The 16,367-nt window shown below is 44.3% G+C and overlaps 1 protein-coding gene across 3 annotated transcripts in view; it reads left to right on the top strand.

Moving 5' to 3' along the window:
* The window catches only part of LOC106596771 (receptor-type tyrosine-protein phosphatase mu), a 548,750-nt gene that overhangs the window by 196,202 nt on the left and 336,181 nt on the right, over positions 1-16,367 (top strand). For all 3 annotated transcript variants that reach the window (XM_045714448.1, XM_045714447.1, XM_045714446.1), the window contains exons 7-8: positions 2,386-2,498; positions 4,371-4,551. In XM_045714448.1, the coding sequence (XP_045570404.1) occupies positions 2,386-2,498; positions 4,371-4,551 (294 nt within the window). The remainder of the gene's footprint in view (positions 1-2,385; positions 2,499-4,370; positions 4,552-16,367) is intronic.

Here is a 16,367-nt window from a genome sequence, read left to right as displayed (position 1 = left end):
ACGAGTTGCTCTGGTGGTTTGTTCCACTCAACACTGCTGGCATATAAAAAAAATGTGTTCTTACCAGATAGACTCTTCCTATTTAAAACAGCCGATATCAGAGTCTGGCTCTGGTGCCGTGTTGGTGGACATCTCTAATATAAGTTCAATAATTAGGTATGTACCTGGGGGCTGAGTCAGTAATAATTATATGGACCAGACCATGTTGAATTAATATTACTATATTTTCTACAGATAGCCAGTTTAGCTGATTAAAATGCTTGACTTCCTGATGAGTACGAGCGGGGAGTTTAAATACAATTCTCACAAGTTTGTTTTACAGCTCTAGGTAGAAGTAGGTCTACACGCCACGACTGTCTTAACCTGGACCGCTAGGGCTGTACAACCATATAATCCCCAGCTTCCACCCTGCGAGTCAAACATCACCTAAAACGAACCAGCTAATCCACACACTTCTCCTCTCCAGTCTATACTGGATGTTAAGACCCAGTCTGTCAGACACTGAACCAGTCTGTACTGGAGGTTAAGACCCAGTCTCTCAGACACTGAACCAGTCTGTACTGGAGGTTAAGACCCAGTCTCTCAGACACTGAACCAGTCTATACTGGATGTTAAGACCCAGTCTGTCAGACACTGAACCAGTCTGTACTGGAGGTTAAGACCCAGTCTCTCAGACACTGAACCAGTCTATACTGGAGGTTAAGGCCCAGTCTGTCAGACACTGAACCAGTCTATACTGGAGGTTAAGACCCAGTCTGTCAGACACTGAACCAGTCTGTACTGGAGGTTAAGACCCAGTCTCTCAGACACTGAACCAGTCTATACTGGAGGTTAAGGCCCAGTCTGCCAGACACTGAACCAGTCTATACTGGATGTTAAGACCCAGTCTGTCAGACACTGAACCAGTCTGTACTGGAGGTTAAGACCCAGTCTCTCAGACACTGAACCAGTCTATACTGGAGGTTAAGGCCCAGTCTGCCAGACACTGAACCAGTCTATACTGGAGGTTAAGGCCCAGTCTGTCAGACACTGAACCAGTCTATACTGGAGGTTAAGACCCAGTCTGTCAGACACTGAACCAGTCTATACTGGAGGTTAAGGCCCAGTCTGTCAGACACTGAACCAGTCTATACTGGAGGTTAAGACCCAGTCTGTCAGACACTGAACCAGTCTATACTGGAGGTTAAGACCCAGTCTCTCAGACACTGAACCAGTCTATACTGGAGGTTAAGACCCAGTCTCTCAGACACTGAGCCAGTCTATACTGGAGGTTAAGACCCAGTCTGTCAGACACTGAACCAGTCTATACTGGAGGTTAAGACCCAGTCTCTCAGACACTGAACCAGTCTATACTGGAGGTTAAGACCCAGTCTGCCAGACACTGAACCAGTCTACACTGGAGGTTAAGACCCAGTCTGTCAGACACTGAACCAGTCTATACTGGAAGTTAAGACCCAGTCTGTCAGACACTGAACCAGTCTGTACTGGAGGTTAAGAAAGTCTCTCAGACACTGAACCAGTCTATACTGGAGGTTAAGACCAAGGAGGAAAACAGGGTACTTGGAATAGTGTGTGAGTGTGTACCAAAAGGCACTCTATTCTCTATATAGTGCACTACATTTGACCAGAGCCCTGTTAGATCCCTATAGGCCATGGTCAAAAGTTGGCCACTAAATAGGGATTAGGGTGCCAGACCAGAGCACTGGGAGTACATTGTGTGTGTTAGATGAGGTAAATAAAAATCATACAATGTGATTTTCTGGATTTTTGTTTTAGATTCCGTCTCTCACAGTTGAAGTGTACCTATGATAAAAATTACAGACCTCTACATGCTTTGTAAGTAGGAAAACCTGCAAAATCGGCAGTGTATCAAATACTTGTTCTCCCCACTGTATATATGATATATATATATATATAATACATAAGATATTTCTCTGACTGTGTTTGTTTAATTGGAAATGAATCTAATTGGAAAAATTTAATTGGAATAGCCCCCTGAGATAAAATACTAGCAGTAAATCTATTGAAAGGATAATGGGGTGTTTTGTGGATTAAGTTGATGGTGTGTTTAGGTCATGAGGGTTGTGGTATAATTTCCAGTATTGATTTTTTGCTGAAGTCTGAGAAGGTAAAATTTGAACGTGGCAACTTAAACCCTTTATATTGAATAAATTGTGTATGTTCCTTTTGTAATGACTACAAACAACCTTATTCTTCTTTTAAATAAGCTTTTTTTGTGGGTGGCAACTGTGACTTGAGTACAGTTTCCATTATGGTTTTTGTGTTTCAACTTGAGAGCTTAAAAATTTAGCATCCATTGTCTACCATGTTTCTGCACTTAACGTATTGTTACTCAGATCTGACTCCTCTTCTTCTGTCCCCCAGAGCCCCCGGTGCCCATCGCTCCCCCCCAGCTCACAGCGGTCGGCGCCACCTACCTTTGGATCCAACTCAACGCTAACTCCATCAACGGAGACGGTCCAATCATCGACCGAGAGGTATTTCTATTGCATTCTGGGACAGATTGGCCGCGTCCCAGAATGCACCTTCATTCTCTATATAGTGTACTACTTCAATGTGCCTACGGTCAAATGAAGTACACTTTATACGGGAATAGGGTGCAATTTGGAATGGAACCATACATAATGAGTAAACAATAATCTGATGCATTGCACCATAGTGTTTATAGCAGTATTCACCATAGTGTTTATAGCAGTATTCACCATAGTGTTTATAGCAGTATTCACCATAGTGTTTATAGCAGTATTCACCATAGTGTTTATAGCAGTATTCACCATAGTGTTTATAGCAGTATTCACCATAGTGTATACAGCTGTATTCACCATAGTGTTTATAGCGGTATTCACCATAGTGTTTACAGCAGTATTCACCATAGTGTTTATAGCGGTATTCACCATAGTGTTTATAGCAGTATTCACCATAGTCTTTACAGCAGTATTCACCATAGTGTTTATAGCAGTATTCACCATAGTGTTTATAGCAGTATTCACCATAGTGTTTACAGCAGTATTCACCATAGTGTTTACAGCAGTATTCACCATAGCGTTTATAGCGGTATTCACCATAGTGTTTATAGCAGTATTCACCATAGTGTTTATAGCAGTATTCACCATAGTGTTTACAGCAGTATTCACCATAGTGTTTATAGCAGTATTCACCATAGTGTTTACAGCAGTATTCACCATAGCGTTTATAGCGGTATTCACCATAGCGTTTACAGCGGTATTCACCATAGTGTTTACAGCAGTATTCACCATAGTGTTTACAGCAGTATTCACCATAGTGTTTACAGCAGTATTCACCATAGCGTTTACAGCGGTATTCACCATAGTGTTTACAGCAGTATTCACCATAGTGTTTACAGCGGTATTCACCATAGTGTTTACAGCAGTATTCACCATAGTGTTTATAGCAGTATTCACCATAGTGTTTATAGCAGTATTCACCATAGTGTTTACAGCAGTATTCACCATAGTGTTTACAGCAGTATTCACCATAGTGTTTATAGCAGTATTCACCATAGTGTTTATAGCAGTATTCACCATAGTGTTTACAGCAGTATTCACCATAGTGTTTACAGCAGTATTCACCATAGTGTTTATAGCAGTATTCACCATAGTGTTTACAGCAGTATTCACCATAGTGTTTACAGCAGTATTCACCATAGTGTTTACAGCAGTATTCACCATAGTCTTTACAGCAGTATTCACCATAGTGTTTATAGCAGTATTCACCATAGTGTTTATAGCAGTATTCACCATAGTGTTTACAGCAGTATTCACCATAGTCTTTACAGCAGTATTCACCATAGTGTTTACAGCAGTATTCACCATAGTCTTTACAGCAGTATTCACCATAGTGTTTACAGCAGTATTCACCATAGTGTTTACAGCAGTATTCACCATAGTGTTTATAGCGGTATTCACCATAGTCTTTACAGCAGTATTCACCATAGTGTTTATAGCAGTATTCACCATAGTGTTTACAGCAGTATTCACCATAGTGTTTACAGCAGTATTCACCATAGTCTTTACAGCAGTATTCACCATAGTGTTTACAGCAGTATTCACCATAGTGTTTACAGCAGTATTCACCATAGTGTCTATAGCAGTATTCACCATAGTGTTTACAGCAGTATTCACCATAGTCTTTACAGCAGTATTCACCATAGTCTTTACAGCAGTATTCACCATAGTGTCTATAGCTGTATATCCCATCCTGGTCCTGGAGAACCAAAGGGAGGCATGATTCCACTCATCAGACACTTGATGATGAGTGGATTAGTTAAATCAAGTGTCTTGGACCTGGATTGGGTATCCCTGGGACATATCTTCCAACCCTTTTCCCAGGTGGAGTATCGTACTGTATCAGGGACCATGTATGACCTGCAGCCAGTGGACAAGACCACTCATAAAATAGGTCACCTCACCCCAGACACAGATTATGAGATCAGTGTGCTGTTGACCAGGCCCCTGGATGGAGGGACTGGGGCCCCCGGGCCTCCTCTCAGGGCCAGGACCAAGTGTGCTGGTAAGTCCTAAAAAGAAGTTGTTTACTAAACACAAGAACGTGCACGCACACTCACACACACACACACACACATGCTCGAACCTTCACTCAGAGCCGGTGGACCAAGTGTACTGGTTTGTCTGAACAGTAGAGATCCTATTAAATTACTAGAGGGGATATTTCATAAACCTTCAGTTCCAGAATAGGGTGAAAAATGGCAGCCACATTGGTCAGGGAGAATTTGAAACCAGTCTAATTGGAATGAATGGCAGTAGAGGTTATAATCCTGATTTGACTTATGCAGGAAAATAAAAGTAAGGCATGTGATATATCAGAAATTGTGTAATATAATTATTGTCTTGAATACAATAATTTCAATAATTGTCAACCTGAAATATTGTCATATGAATATATGTTTATACGGCTTGTATACCAATTTCTGGTATAAACAGCCTCTAAAATATGTATAAACAGACCATAAATGTCAACATGTTTGTTTTCTTGGAAGGCTGTGAGTGCTATGATACAATATCAGTCCTTGTTGCATTTACGACTTGTCTAAGTCCAATCATCAACTGGTTTCAGCCAGTGTATGGCTGTGGATGGACTGCATTGTTTGAATGGAATGTTGGCATATGTAACGCTGACGTTCTGTACATTACCTTGGAGATAATGGAAGAGGCAGCGGGACGAGGCGGAGACGAGCCCCTTTGCGGAGGTCATTTTTCCAAGGTAATGTACAGAACGTCGGCGTTTATCCTTTACATATGCCAACATTCCATTCAAACAATTCAGTCTATCCACAGTCATACACTGGCTGAAATAATGGATGGACTATTCAATGGGCTCTGGTTAAAAGTAGTGCACTATACACAGAGAATAGGGTGTCATTTGGGACGCACACTTGCGTTCTGGTAGTAAGGCCTCCCTCCCTTCACTCTCCTGCCCTCCACCCTCCCTCCACCCTCCCTCCACCTTTCCCTCCCTCCCTCCACACTCCCTCCCTCCACCCCTCCCTCCCTCCGCCCCTCCTTCCCTCCACACTCCCTCCACCCTTCCCTCTGCCCCTCCCTCCCTCCGTCCCTCCCTCCACCCTCCCTCCACCTTTCTCCCTCCCTCCTTCCACCCCCTCCCTCCACACCCTTCTCCCTCCCTCCTCCCTCCCTCCCTCCTCCCATCCCTCCCTCCCTCCCTCCCTATCCCTCCCTCCCTCCCTCCCTCCACCTTTCCCTCCCTCCCTGCCACCCTCCACCTTTCCCTCCCTCCCTCCCTCCACCTTTCCCTCCCTCCCTCCCACCCTCCACCTTTCCCTCCCTCCCTCCCTCCCTCCACCCTCCCTGTCTGTACTTTACGGCACTGCGTCTGTTCGTCCTTTGTTATTATTCATAATCATTGCTACTTGGTCACTTCATTATACATTGAGTAATGTTTCTAGTGACAAAAAGACATGTTATTTCAATCTTTTGAGAAATGGGGAATGAATAATACAAGGATGAAATCAATTTGAATGAAACTGAAGGTACTGTTCTTCCTCCTCGGAATCCATGTTTTTAATATATTTTCTTTGTGGACTTCAAAAGATATTCCCAAGGATTTTCTGATTGCTTTTTTTTTTTCTCTCACTGTGTACCTCTAGTGGATGTACAATCATTTTGAAACTGGAAGACATTGTGTGTAGACCTCTTTGTCCTTGGTCTCTCTGTATAGGGACATTCACCATCTTACTGTATGTCACCTTACCGGTCTTTACAAGCAACATGCTGCTCATTTTAGTGTTGACCTGAGTTAAATTCAACTACTTCTAAATGTAGCTCAATTCAGATACACTGCTGTTACATTTGAACCTGTTATATGTGAATACTTTGATTTGGTTTAGTCCCGTACAGTAGAACCCAATGGGCCCAGGTAAGTCGCTACATTTTTAACCACACCAGATCCATCTATCAAATGTAATTTATAAAGCCCTTTTTTTTTTGCATCACTAGTAGACTCAAAGGGAATTTAGTCACTTAACCACATTTAGTCATTAACCCACCAGAGTTAAATGGAAAACATGAAAAGGAGCCCAATTCAGATCCACTGCTGTTACATATTTACCTGTCATGTGTGAATACACTGATTTACTTTAGTCCTGTACAATAGAACCAATGGGCCCAGGTCTAGCTGGGACATCTGTACCTGTCATGTATACATTCTGTATACGTCAAGCCCTTCTTTGGACACTGTGTTAACTAACCTCCAGACGAGCTTCAATGCCATACAACTCTCCTTCCGTGGCCTCCAACTGCTCTTAAATACAAGTAAAACTAAATGCATGCTATTCAATCGATCGCTGCCCGCATCTGCCCGCCCGTCCAGCATCACTACTCTGGACGGTTCTGGCTTAGAATATGTGGACAACTATAAATACCTAGGTGTCTGGTTAGACTGTAAACTCTCCTTCCAGACTCACATCAAACATCTCCAATCCAAAGTTAAATCTAGAATTGGCTTCCTATTTTGCAACAAAGCATCCTTCACTCATGCTGCCAAACATACCCTCGTAAAACTGACCATCCTACCGATCCTCGACTTCGGCGACGTCATCTACAAAATAGCCTCCAATACCCTACTCAACAAACTGGATGCAGTCTATCACAGTGCCATCCGTTTTGTCACCAAAGCCCCATATACTACCCACCACTGTGACCTGTACGCTCTCGTTGGCTAACCCTCGCTTCATACTCGTCGCCAAACCCACTGACTCCAGGTCATCTACAAGTCTTTGCTAGGTAAAGCCACGCCTTATCTCAGCTCACTGATCACCATAGCAGCGCTCCAGCGGGTATATCTCACTGGTCACCCCCAAAGCCAATTTCTCCTTTGGCTGCCTTTCCCTCCAGTTCTCTGCTGCCAATGACTGGAACGAACTGCAAAAATCACTGAAGCTGGAGACTCATATCTCCCTCACTAGCTTTAAGCACCAGCTGTCAGAGCAGCTCACAGATCACTGCACCTGTACATAGCCCATCTGTAAATAGCCTATCCAACTACCTCATCCCAATACTGTATTTATTTATCTTGCTCGTTTGCACCCCAGTATCTCTATTTGCACATTCATCTTCTGCACATCTACCATTCCAGTGTTTTACTTGCTAAATTGTAATTACTTTGCCACCATGGCCTATTTATTGCCTTTACCTCCCTTATCTTACCTCATTTGAACACACTGTATGTAGACTTTTTCTACTGTATTATTGACTGTATGTTTTGTTTTACTCCATGTGTAACTCTGTGTTGTTGTATGTGTCGAACTGCTTTGCTTTATCTTGGCCAGGTCGCAGTTATAAATGAGAACTTGTTCTCAACTAGCCTACCTGGTTAAATAAAGGTGAAAAAATAAATAAATAAATAAATGTGTGTATACCCTGATTTACTTTAGTCCTGTACAGTAGAACCAACGGGCCCAGGGCTAGCTGTTACATCTGTACCAGTGTGAAGTTGTTTACCACATCAAATCCATCCATGCAGGATAAGTGCACCTTCCTACAAGCCTTACCATCAGGTGGCTTTCCGCTCATAGCAGGGGGTAAAGCATTACAGCAACAGGACTGAACTACTGCCCGCAGGTCCATCCATCATGGAACATTGACATGAATGGGACTGTCTGCTGTAGTAATACTGTGTCTGTGGTCCCATCATAGCAGGGGGTAGTGCATTACAGCAACCAAATATCACAGTGTCTCGCAGCATAAAGTCATTTTCAACCGCTCGAGGCTGAGAAGCAGTTAAACATTCCCCTGAGAAGTTATCCCTATACCAGTTAAACATTCCCCTCAGTGTATGTTGGTGTTAGCACATTCCACTTTATGGAATCTATGGGCTAGATTCAATCCATTTCAGATAGCCTTCTGGATAGCGTAGCAGCATGTTAGTGCTTTTCAGAAGTGCATTTGATTTGTACAGCAGAAGCATGTCCTCCATGGAGGACGACTTCCAGTGAGACCCTCCAGTGAGAAACTCTGAAGTTTGTCGTTGACCACTGAGGACCACTGATGTTCGTCAGTTTATCTGGTCCCTCTGACTCAGAGGTTCCAGGAGGAACTAAAATTATAGTGGAGGGATGGACCCAGTGTTACTTAAAATCTATACGAGTGTTTATCGTGAGGGACCACACCGTGTTTACCGTGAGGGACCACACCGTGTTTACCGTGAGGGACCAGACCGTGTTTACCGTGAGGGACCACACCGTGTTTACCGTGAGGGACCACACCGTGTTTACCGTGAGGGACCAGACCGTGTTTACCGTGAGGGACCACACCGTGTTTACCGTGAGGGACCACACCGTGTTTACCGTGAGGGACCACACCGTGTTTACCGTGAGGGACCACACCGTGTTTACCGTGAGGGACCACACCGTGTTTACCGTGAGGGACCACACCGTGTTTACCATGTCCCAAGATCCCATGTGGCTAGTAGCAAACACAGAGCAAAGGAATCTTAGATTTAAAGCCAACCAGATGAGACTATATTCCAATGTGGCGTAGTGGGCTAGTGCAGATGGAGAGGAGTTAGAGATGGAGACTTGAGGCTGGCAGAACCAGGGATATGGAGCAGGGCCAGAGATTTGGACTTGAGGCTGGCAGAACCAGGGATATGGAGCAGGGCCAGAGATTTGGACTTGAGGCTGGCAGAACCAGGGCTATGGAGCAGGGACAGAGATTTGGACTTGAGGCTGGCAGAACCAGGGCTATGGAGCAGGGCCAGAGATGGAGACTTGAGGCTGGCAGAACCAGGGATATGAAGCAGGGCCAGAGATGGAGACTTGAGGCTGGCAGGACCAGGGATATGAAGCAGGGCCAGAGATGGAGACTTGAGGCTGGCAGAACCAGGGATATGAAGCAGGGCCAGAGATGGAGACTTGAGGCTGGCAGGACCAGGGATATGAAGCAGGGCCAGAGATGGAGACTTGAGGCTGGCAGGACCAGGGATATGGAGCAGGGCCAGAGATGGAGACTTGAGGCTGGCAGGACCAGGGATATGAAGCAGGGCCAGAGATTTGATTTTGATTAGATTTTATTTTATTTGGATCTCTTTTAGTCCCATTTGGACTAATCTTCCAAGAGTCCTTAAATATTAAAACACAATTTATATACGAACACATTTTCACATACATTGGGGGAAAAGAGTATTTGATCCCCTGCTGATTTTGTACGTTTGCCCACTGATAAAGAAAGGACCAGTCTATAATTTTAATGGTAGGTTTATTTGAACAGTGAGAGACAGAATAAAAACAAAAATATCGAGAAAAACGCATGTCAAAAATGTTATAAATTGATTTGCATTTTAATGAGGGAAATAAGTATTTGACCCCCTCTCAATCAGAAAGATTTCTAGCTCCCAGGTGTCTTTTATACAGGTAACGAGCTGAGATTAGGAGCACACTCTTAAAGGGAGTGCTCCTAACCACAGCTTGTTACCTGTAAAAAAGACACCTGTCCATAGAAACAATCAATCAATCAGATTCCAAACTCTCCACCATGGCCAAGACCAAAGAGCTCTCCAAGGATGTCAGAGACAAGATTGTAGACCTACACAAGGCTGGAATGGGCTACAAGACCATCGCCAAGCAGCTTGGTGAGAAGGTGACAACGTTTGGTGCGATTATTCGCAAATGGAAGAAACAAAAAAGAACTGTCAATATCCCTCGGCCTGGGGCTCCATGCAAGATCTCACCTCGTGGAGTTGCAATGATCATGAGAATGGTGAGGAATCAGCCCAGAACTACACGGGAGGATCTTGTCAATGATCTCAAGGCAGCTGGGACCATAGTCACCAAGAAAACAATTGGTAACACACTACGCCGTGAAGGACTGAAATCCTGCAGCGCCCGCAAGGTCCCCCTGCTCAAGAATACATATACATGCCCGTCTGAAGTTTGCCAATGAACATCTGAATGATTCAGAGGACAACTGGTGAAAGTGTTGTGGTCAGATGAGACCAAAATGGAGCTCTTTGGCATCAACTCAACTCGCCGTGTTTGGAGGAGGAGGAATGCTGCCTATGACCCCAAGAACACCATCTCCACCGTCAAACATGGAGGTGGAAACATTATGCTTTGGGGGTGTTTTTCTGCTAAGGGGACAGGACAACTTCACCGCATCATTTGACGGGGCCATGTACTGGAGTTAGAGATGGAGACTTGATGCTGGCAGAACCAGGGCTACGGAGCAGGGCCAGAGATGGAGACTTGAGGCTGGCAGAACCAGGGAAATGAAGCAGGGCCAGAGATGGAGACTTGATTCTGGCAGAACCAGGGCTACGGAGCAGGGCCAGAGATGGAGACTTGAGGCTGGCAGGACCAGGGAAATGAAGCAGGGCCAGAGATGGAGACTTGAGGCTGGCAGAACCAGGGAAATGAAGCAGGGCCAGAGATGGAGACTTGAGTCTGGCAGGACCAGGGATACGGAGCAGGGCCAGAGATGGAGACTTGAGGCTGGCAGGACCAGGGATACGGAGCAGGGCCAGAGATGGAGACTTGAGGCTGGCAGAACCAGGGCTACGGAGCAGGGCCAGAGATGGAGACTTGAGTCTGGCAGAACCAGGGAAATGAAGCAGGGCCAGAGATGGAGACTTGAGGCTGGCAGGACCAGGGCTACGGAGCCAGTGTCTGGACCAAGGTAGGGATGCTGTGTAGGTCCATTTAGAGAGCAGTCGACACAAAGTAGAGAGAGCCATTCGTTTCATAGTATACACATGCTCAGCAAGATGGGAACAAGAACATTGCCAACCATTCTTTATTTTCAATGTAAAAGGAAAGGGCTTTCTGCGTACAATTTCAAGCATATAAAAATCGGTTAAGAAAATAGATAGTGTTAGAGCAGAGGACAAACAAAGGTCCTCCTCTCCCTTGCTGTCGTCAATGGCCTTCTACCTACTAATCCAGGTATATAGTGTGTATCCCAAATGGCTCCCTATTACCTATATTGTTCACTACTCCAGGGCTTATAGGGTAAAACGTAGTGCACTAAACAGGAAATAGAGTGCCATTTGGGACTTGTCTACTCACCAGATCCGTCTGTTCCGATGAGAATAGAGGAGGGAATAGTTTGGTGAGCTTGACAGTTTTTTCTTCTTCTTCTTCTAATTAATCCCATTGTTGCCTTGAGGTCTGAATAGAGAGTCACTCCTTCCTCTGGGCTCCAGATAACGTTAACTTCCTATATTGTCTGAGGTAAGGTTGAATGAAGGCACTTTTTTTTTCAGGCAGAGAAAAGCAGAATAGATTGAGTTTGGTGTTGTGGATTGGGGAGGAGAGGAGAAGAGGGGGGAGATGATGAAGGTTATCGGGGTAATAGAACAACAATCCAAGTAATTTCGGTACCCTACAGGCCCTGGTCTAAAGTAGTATCCACTATATAGGGCAGGGACGCCACAAAAACATCTTAACTTCATTTGAATTGTTAATTTTCTGCAAATCTACACATTTTTCCAGAGTGGACAGAAATATTTCAAAAATTATATCCGAGTGAGTGTGACTAACAAAATCGATGGGGGCGTCCCGGTCGCTAATCAAATCCAAATCAAATCAAATGTTATTGGTCACATACACATATTTATCAGATGTTATTGGTCCATACACATATTTAGCAGATGTTATTGCTGGTGTAGCGAAATGCTTGTGTTCCTAGCTCCAACAGTGCAGTAGTATCTAACAAGTCACAATAATAAACACAAATATAAAAGTAAAACAATGGAATTAAGAAATATATAAGTATTAGGATGAGCAATGTCGGAGTAGCATTGACTAAAATACAGTAGAATAGAGTATATACTGTACATATGAGATGAGTAAAGCAGTATGTAAACATTATTAAAGTGACTAGTGTTCCATTATTAAAGTGACCAGTGATTCCATGTCTGTGTATATATATATAGGGTAGCAGCCTCTAAGGTGCAGGGCTGAGTAACCGGCTGGAAGCCGGCTAGTGATGGCTATTTAACATTTTAAAGGCCTTGAGATAGAAGCGGTTTTTCAGTCTCTTCATCCCAGCTTTGATGCACCTATTCTGACCTCGCCTTCTGCATGATAGCGGGGTGAACAGGCTGTGGCTCGGGTGGTTAATGCCTTTGATGATCTTTTTGGCCATCCTGTGACAACGGGTGTTGTAGACGTCCTGGAGGACAGGCACTGTGCCCCCGGTGATGCGTTGTGCAGACCGCACCACCCTCTGGAGAGCCCTGTGGTTGCGGGCGGTGCAGTTTCCGTACCAGGCGGTGATACAGCCAGACAAGATGCTCTCAATTGTATATCTGTAAAAGTTTGTGAGGGTCTTAGGGGCCATCCCGAATTTCTTCAGCCTCCTGAGGTTGAAGAGGCGCTGTTGCGTCTTCTTCACCACACTGTCTGTGTGGATGGTCCATTTCGGATTGTCAGTGGTGTACGTCGAGGAACTTGAAGCCACCTTCTCTACTGCGGTCCCATTGATGTGGAGCGAGGCGTGCTCTCCTCTGCTGTCTCCTGAAGTCCACGATCAGCTGCTTCGTTTTGTTGACTTTGAGAGGTTATTTTTACGTCACCACTCCGCCAGGACCCTCACTTCCTCCTTGTAGGCTGTCTCGTCATTGTTGGTAATCAGGCCTACTACTGTTGTGTCGTCTGCAAACTTGATGATTGAGTTGGAGGGGTGCATGGCCACGTTGTTATGGGTGAACAGGGAGTACAGGAGAGGGATGAGAACGCACCCTTGTGGGGCCCCGGTGTTGAGGATCAGCGGGGTGGAGGTGTTGTTTCCTACCCTCACCATCTGGGGGGCAGCCCTTCAGGAAGTCCAGGACCCAGTTGCACAGGGCGGGGTTCAGACCCAGGGCCCCGGGCTTAATGATGGGCTTGGCGGGTACTATGGTGTTGAATGCTGAGCTATAGTCAATGAACAGCATTCTTACATAGGTATTCCTCTTGTCCAGATGGGATAGGGCAGTGTGCAGTGTGATGGCGACTGCATCATCTGTGGATCTATTGGGGCAATATGCAAACTGAAGTGGGTCTAGGGTGTCAAGTAAGGAGGAGGTGATATGATCCTTAACTAGTGTCGTGTCGTTGTATTAGTGTCACGTCCTGACCAGTAAAGGGGTTATTTGTTATTATAGTTTGGTCAGGACGTGGCAGGGGGTATTTGTTTTATGTGGTTCAGGGTGTGTTTGTGTATGTGTTTATGTAGAGGGGGTATTTGGTTTATATGTTTCGGGGTGGTTGTGTATGTAGAGGGGTATTTGATTTATGTATTCCGGGGTTTTTGGGTTATCGTTCTATGTTAGTTTATTTCTATGTTCTGTCTAGGCGTTTGTATTTCTATGTTTTGGTAATGGGGATTGGGGCCTTCAATTGGAGGCAGCTGTCTATCGTTGCCTCTGATTGAAGGTCCTATATTTAGGAGTGTGTTTGTTTTTGGGAATTGTGGGAGATTGTTTCTTGTTTAGCTTGTTGTGCTTGACGTGACTGTCCAGTTCTTTTGTTTTTTGTATTTTTCCTTCTTCACTAAATAAAAAGAAGATGAGTTCATGAGTTCACATTTTCCCGCTGCGTTTTGGTCTACACCCTACGACACTCGTGACAATTAGTTAATGTGACGACTGTTGCTCATCGAATGATTAACTGTTTATAATTGCGTGAGTACTTGAATCAAGCAATGAATCAAACAATTATTAACTCATTAACCTGGGGCACCATGGGAAAATTAGTTTTATTGAGTTTCTATTTCCCAAATTAACTCAAAGAATATCAGAATATTGATTTTACAACAGTCGCTAAATTAATCAATTTCCTCTAATGTCTCATTTCTGAACGTCGCATAATCCAGGAATCTGCACGAACCCGGGCTCCACCAATGAGTTTACCACACCAATCTTAGTTGATTATTTATTTACTAGCAAGCTAAAATGATGATAAAAGATACACAAAACACAGTCTAGGCTATTGATTAGGACTTAGTATAACGGGCCAACACACTATGGCGCGTGTTACCCAAAATGGGGATTTAAAAGAGAGAGAAACAAAGAAAGTACACGAGAGAAATATACATTTGGGTTCATTTGTCAGCTATGCTTATTTAAACCTAGCCTTGCCCCGAACTGCCGCTCTTATGGGTCAGAATATAATGATGTAATTACGTGTTGGAGGTCTCAGATGGGAAGCTCCGCATGGCTCGTTTAGGCTTCTCAAAGACGCACTGCTCCGACGCAACTCTCTGGTTGTCCTCACGATATCAAGTTAAGAGCAAGACCTAGATTTTCGTCAAATTCAATTTTAGACACTAACTTTACATTTCATCCTTACCAAAACATTCTCTTTGATTTGGATACTTTCCACACAACGTACAATGTATAAACATCAGGCATATACTTGGAAAACTCTTAAAGGTACAATGTTTTCATAATAACGTCATCTCTTAACCTTTAATAACAATACAAAAATTACATACATTTTCATATTCCATCTCTCGTCATGACCACCATTGTGGCTGACGGAAACCATTGTTCCAAAGTCCCTTTATTGCATGTTTAATGTTCTGAGGCCAGTTCTCCATAGTGAGGACAAAGGAATTTCTCTGTGTCCTAAGATTTATCATGGGCGTGAGGGGTCATAAAACCCCCACATCCTCATACCCCTAGATCTCTCCTCCTCTGTTGGGGGTTGAGAGATAATCTGTAGGTGTGTGGTCTCCTGTAACCTGACCTGATCAGGACAGTCATGACACTAGCCTCTCAAAGCACTTCATGATGACAGAAGTGAGTGATACGGGGCAATAGTCATTTAGTTCAGTTACCTTTGCTTTCTTGGGTAAAGGAATAAAGGTGGACATCTTGAAGCAAGTAGGGACTGCAGACTGGGATTGGGAGAGATTGAATATGTCCGTAAACACACCAGCCAGCTGGTCTGCGCATGCTGAGGACGCGGCTAGGGATGCTGTCTGGGCCGGCAGCCTTGCGAGGGTTAACAAGCTTAACATGTCTTACTCACGTCAGCCACGGAGAATGAGAGCCCACAGTCCTTGGGAGCGGACTGCGTTGGTGGCACTGTATTATCCTCAAAGCAGGCGAAGAAGGTGTTTAGCTTGTCCGGGAGCAAGAAGTCGGTGTCCGCGACGTGGCTGGTTATCCCTTTGTAATCCGTGATTGTCTGTAGACCCTGCCACATACGTTCGATCATGATTACTACAAGTTTAGATATGGACTAATTTACCAATCTAAAATAATGTTAGCTGACATGGGCTATTTGTGTGACTGTCAGTAGGTTTCCATCCAATTGGCGAAAGATTTTCATGCAAATATAGAATCCCCATAAAGAAATATGCATATTTTCCCACCAGTGCTGTATTTCCACCAAAATGACTTGCTGCGGATCAAAATAAGTACTATACTTTACGCTTAAGTTTTCATGTACCGAACAAAACTCTAAAGGTCAATGTGCTTCCATTATCAAACTCTACCGATAGTTTTGTCACAAAGAACTGTTGCATTAAATATCTAATATTGTCTACTCTGGTCTGGGACACCTGCTCTCTGGCCAACAGCTCGCAGATACAGTGCGGATAGTCTACATGATGAGTTTATTATGGATAAGAGCGAGAATACCCTACATGATCAAAAGGTCGTCGAACATCTCATTCCAACATCATGGGCGTTATTATGTAGTTGGTCCCCACTTTGCTGCTATAACAGCCTCCACTCTTCTGGGAAGGCTTTCCACTAGATGTTGGAACATTGCTGCGGGGACTTGCTTCCATTCAGCCACAAGAGCATTAGTGAGGTCGGGCAATGATGTTGAGCGATTAGGCCTGGCTTGCAGTCTGCGTTCC

Source organism: Salmo salar, chromosome ssa03 (assembly GCF_905237065.1).
Source record: "Salmo salar chromosome ssa03, Ssal_v3.1, whole genome shotgun sequence".
NCBI lineage: Eukaryota > Metazoa > Chordata > Actinopteri > Salmoniformes > Salmonidae > Salmo > Salmo salar.
This window is presented reverse-complemented; position numbering and strand designations above follow the sequence as displayed.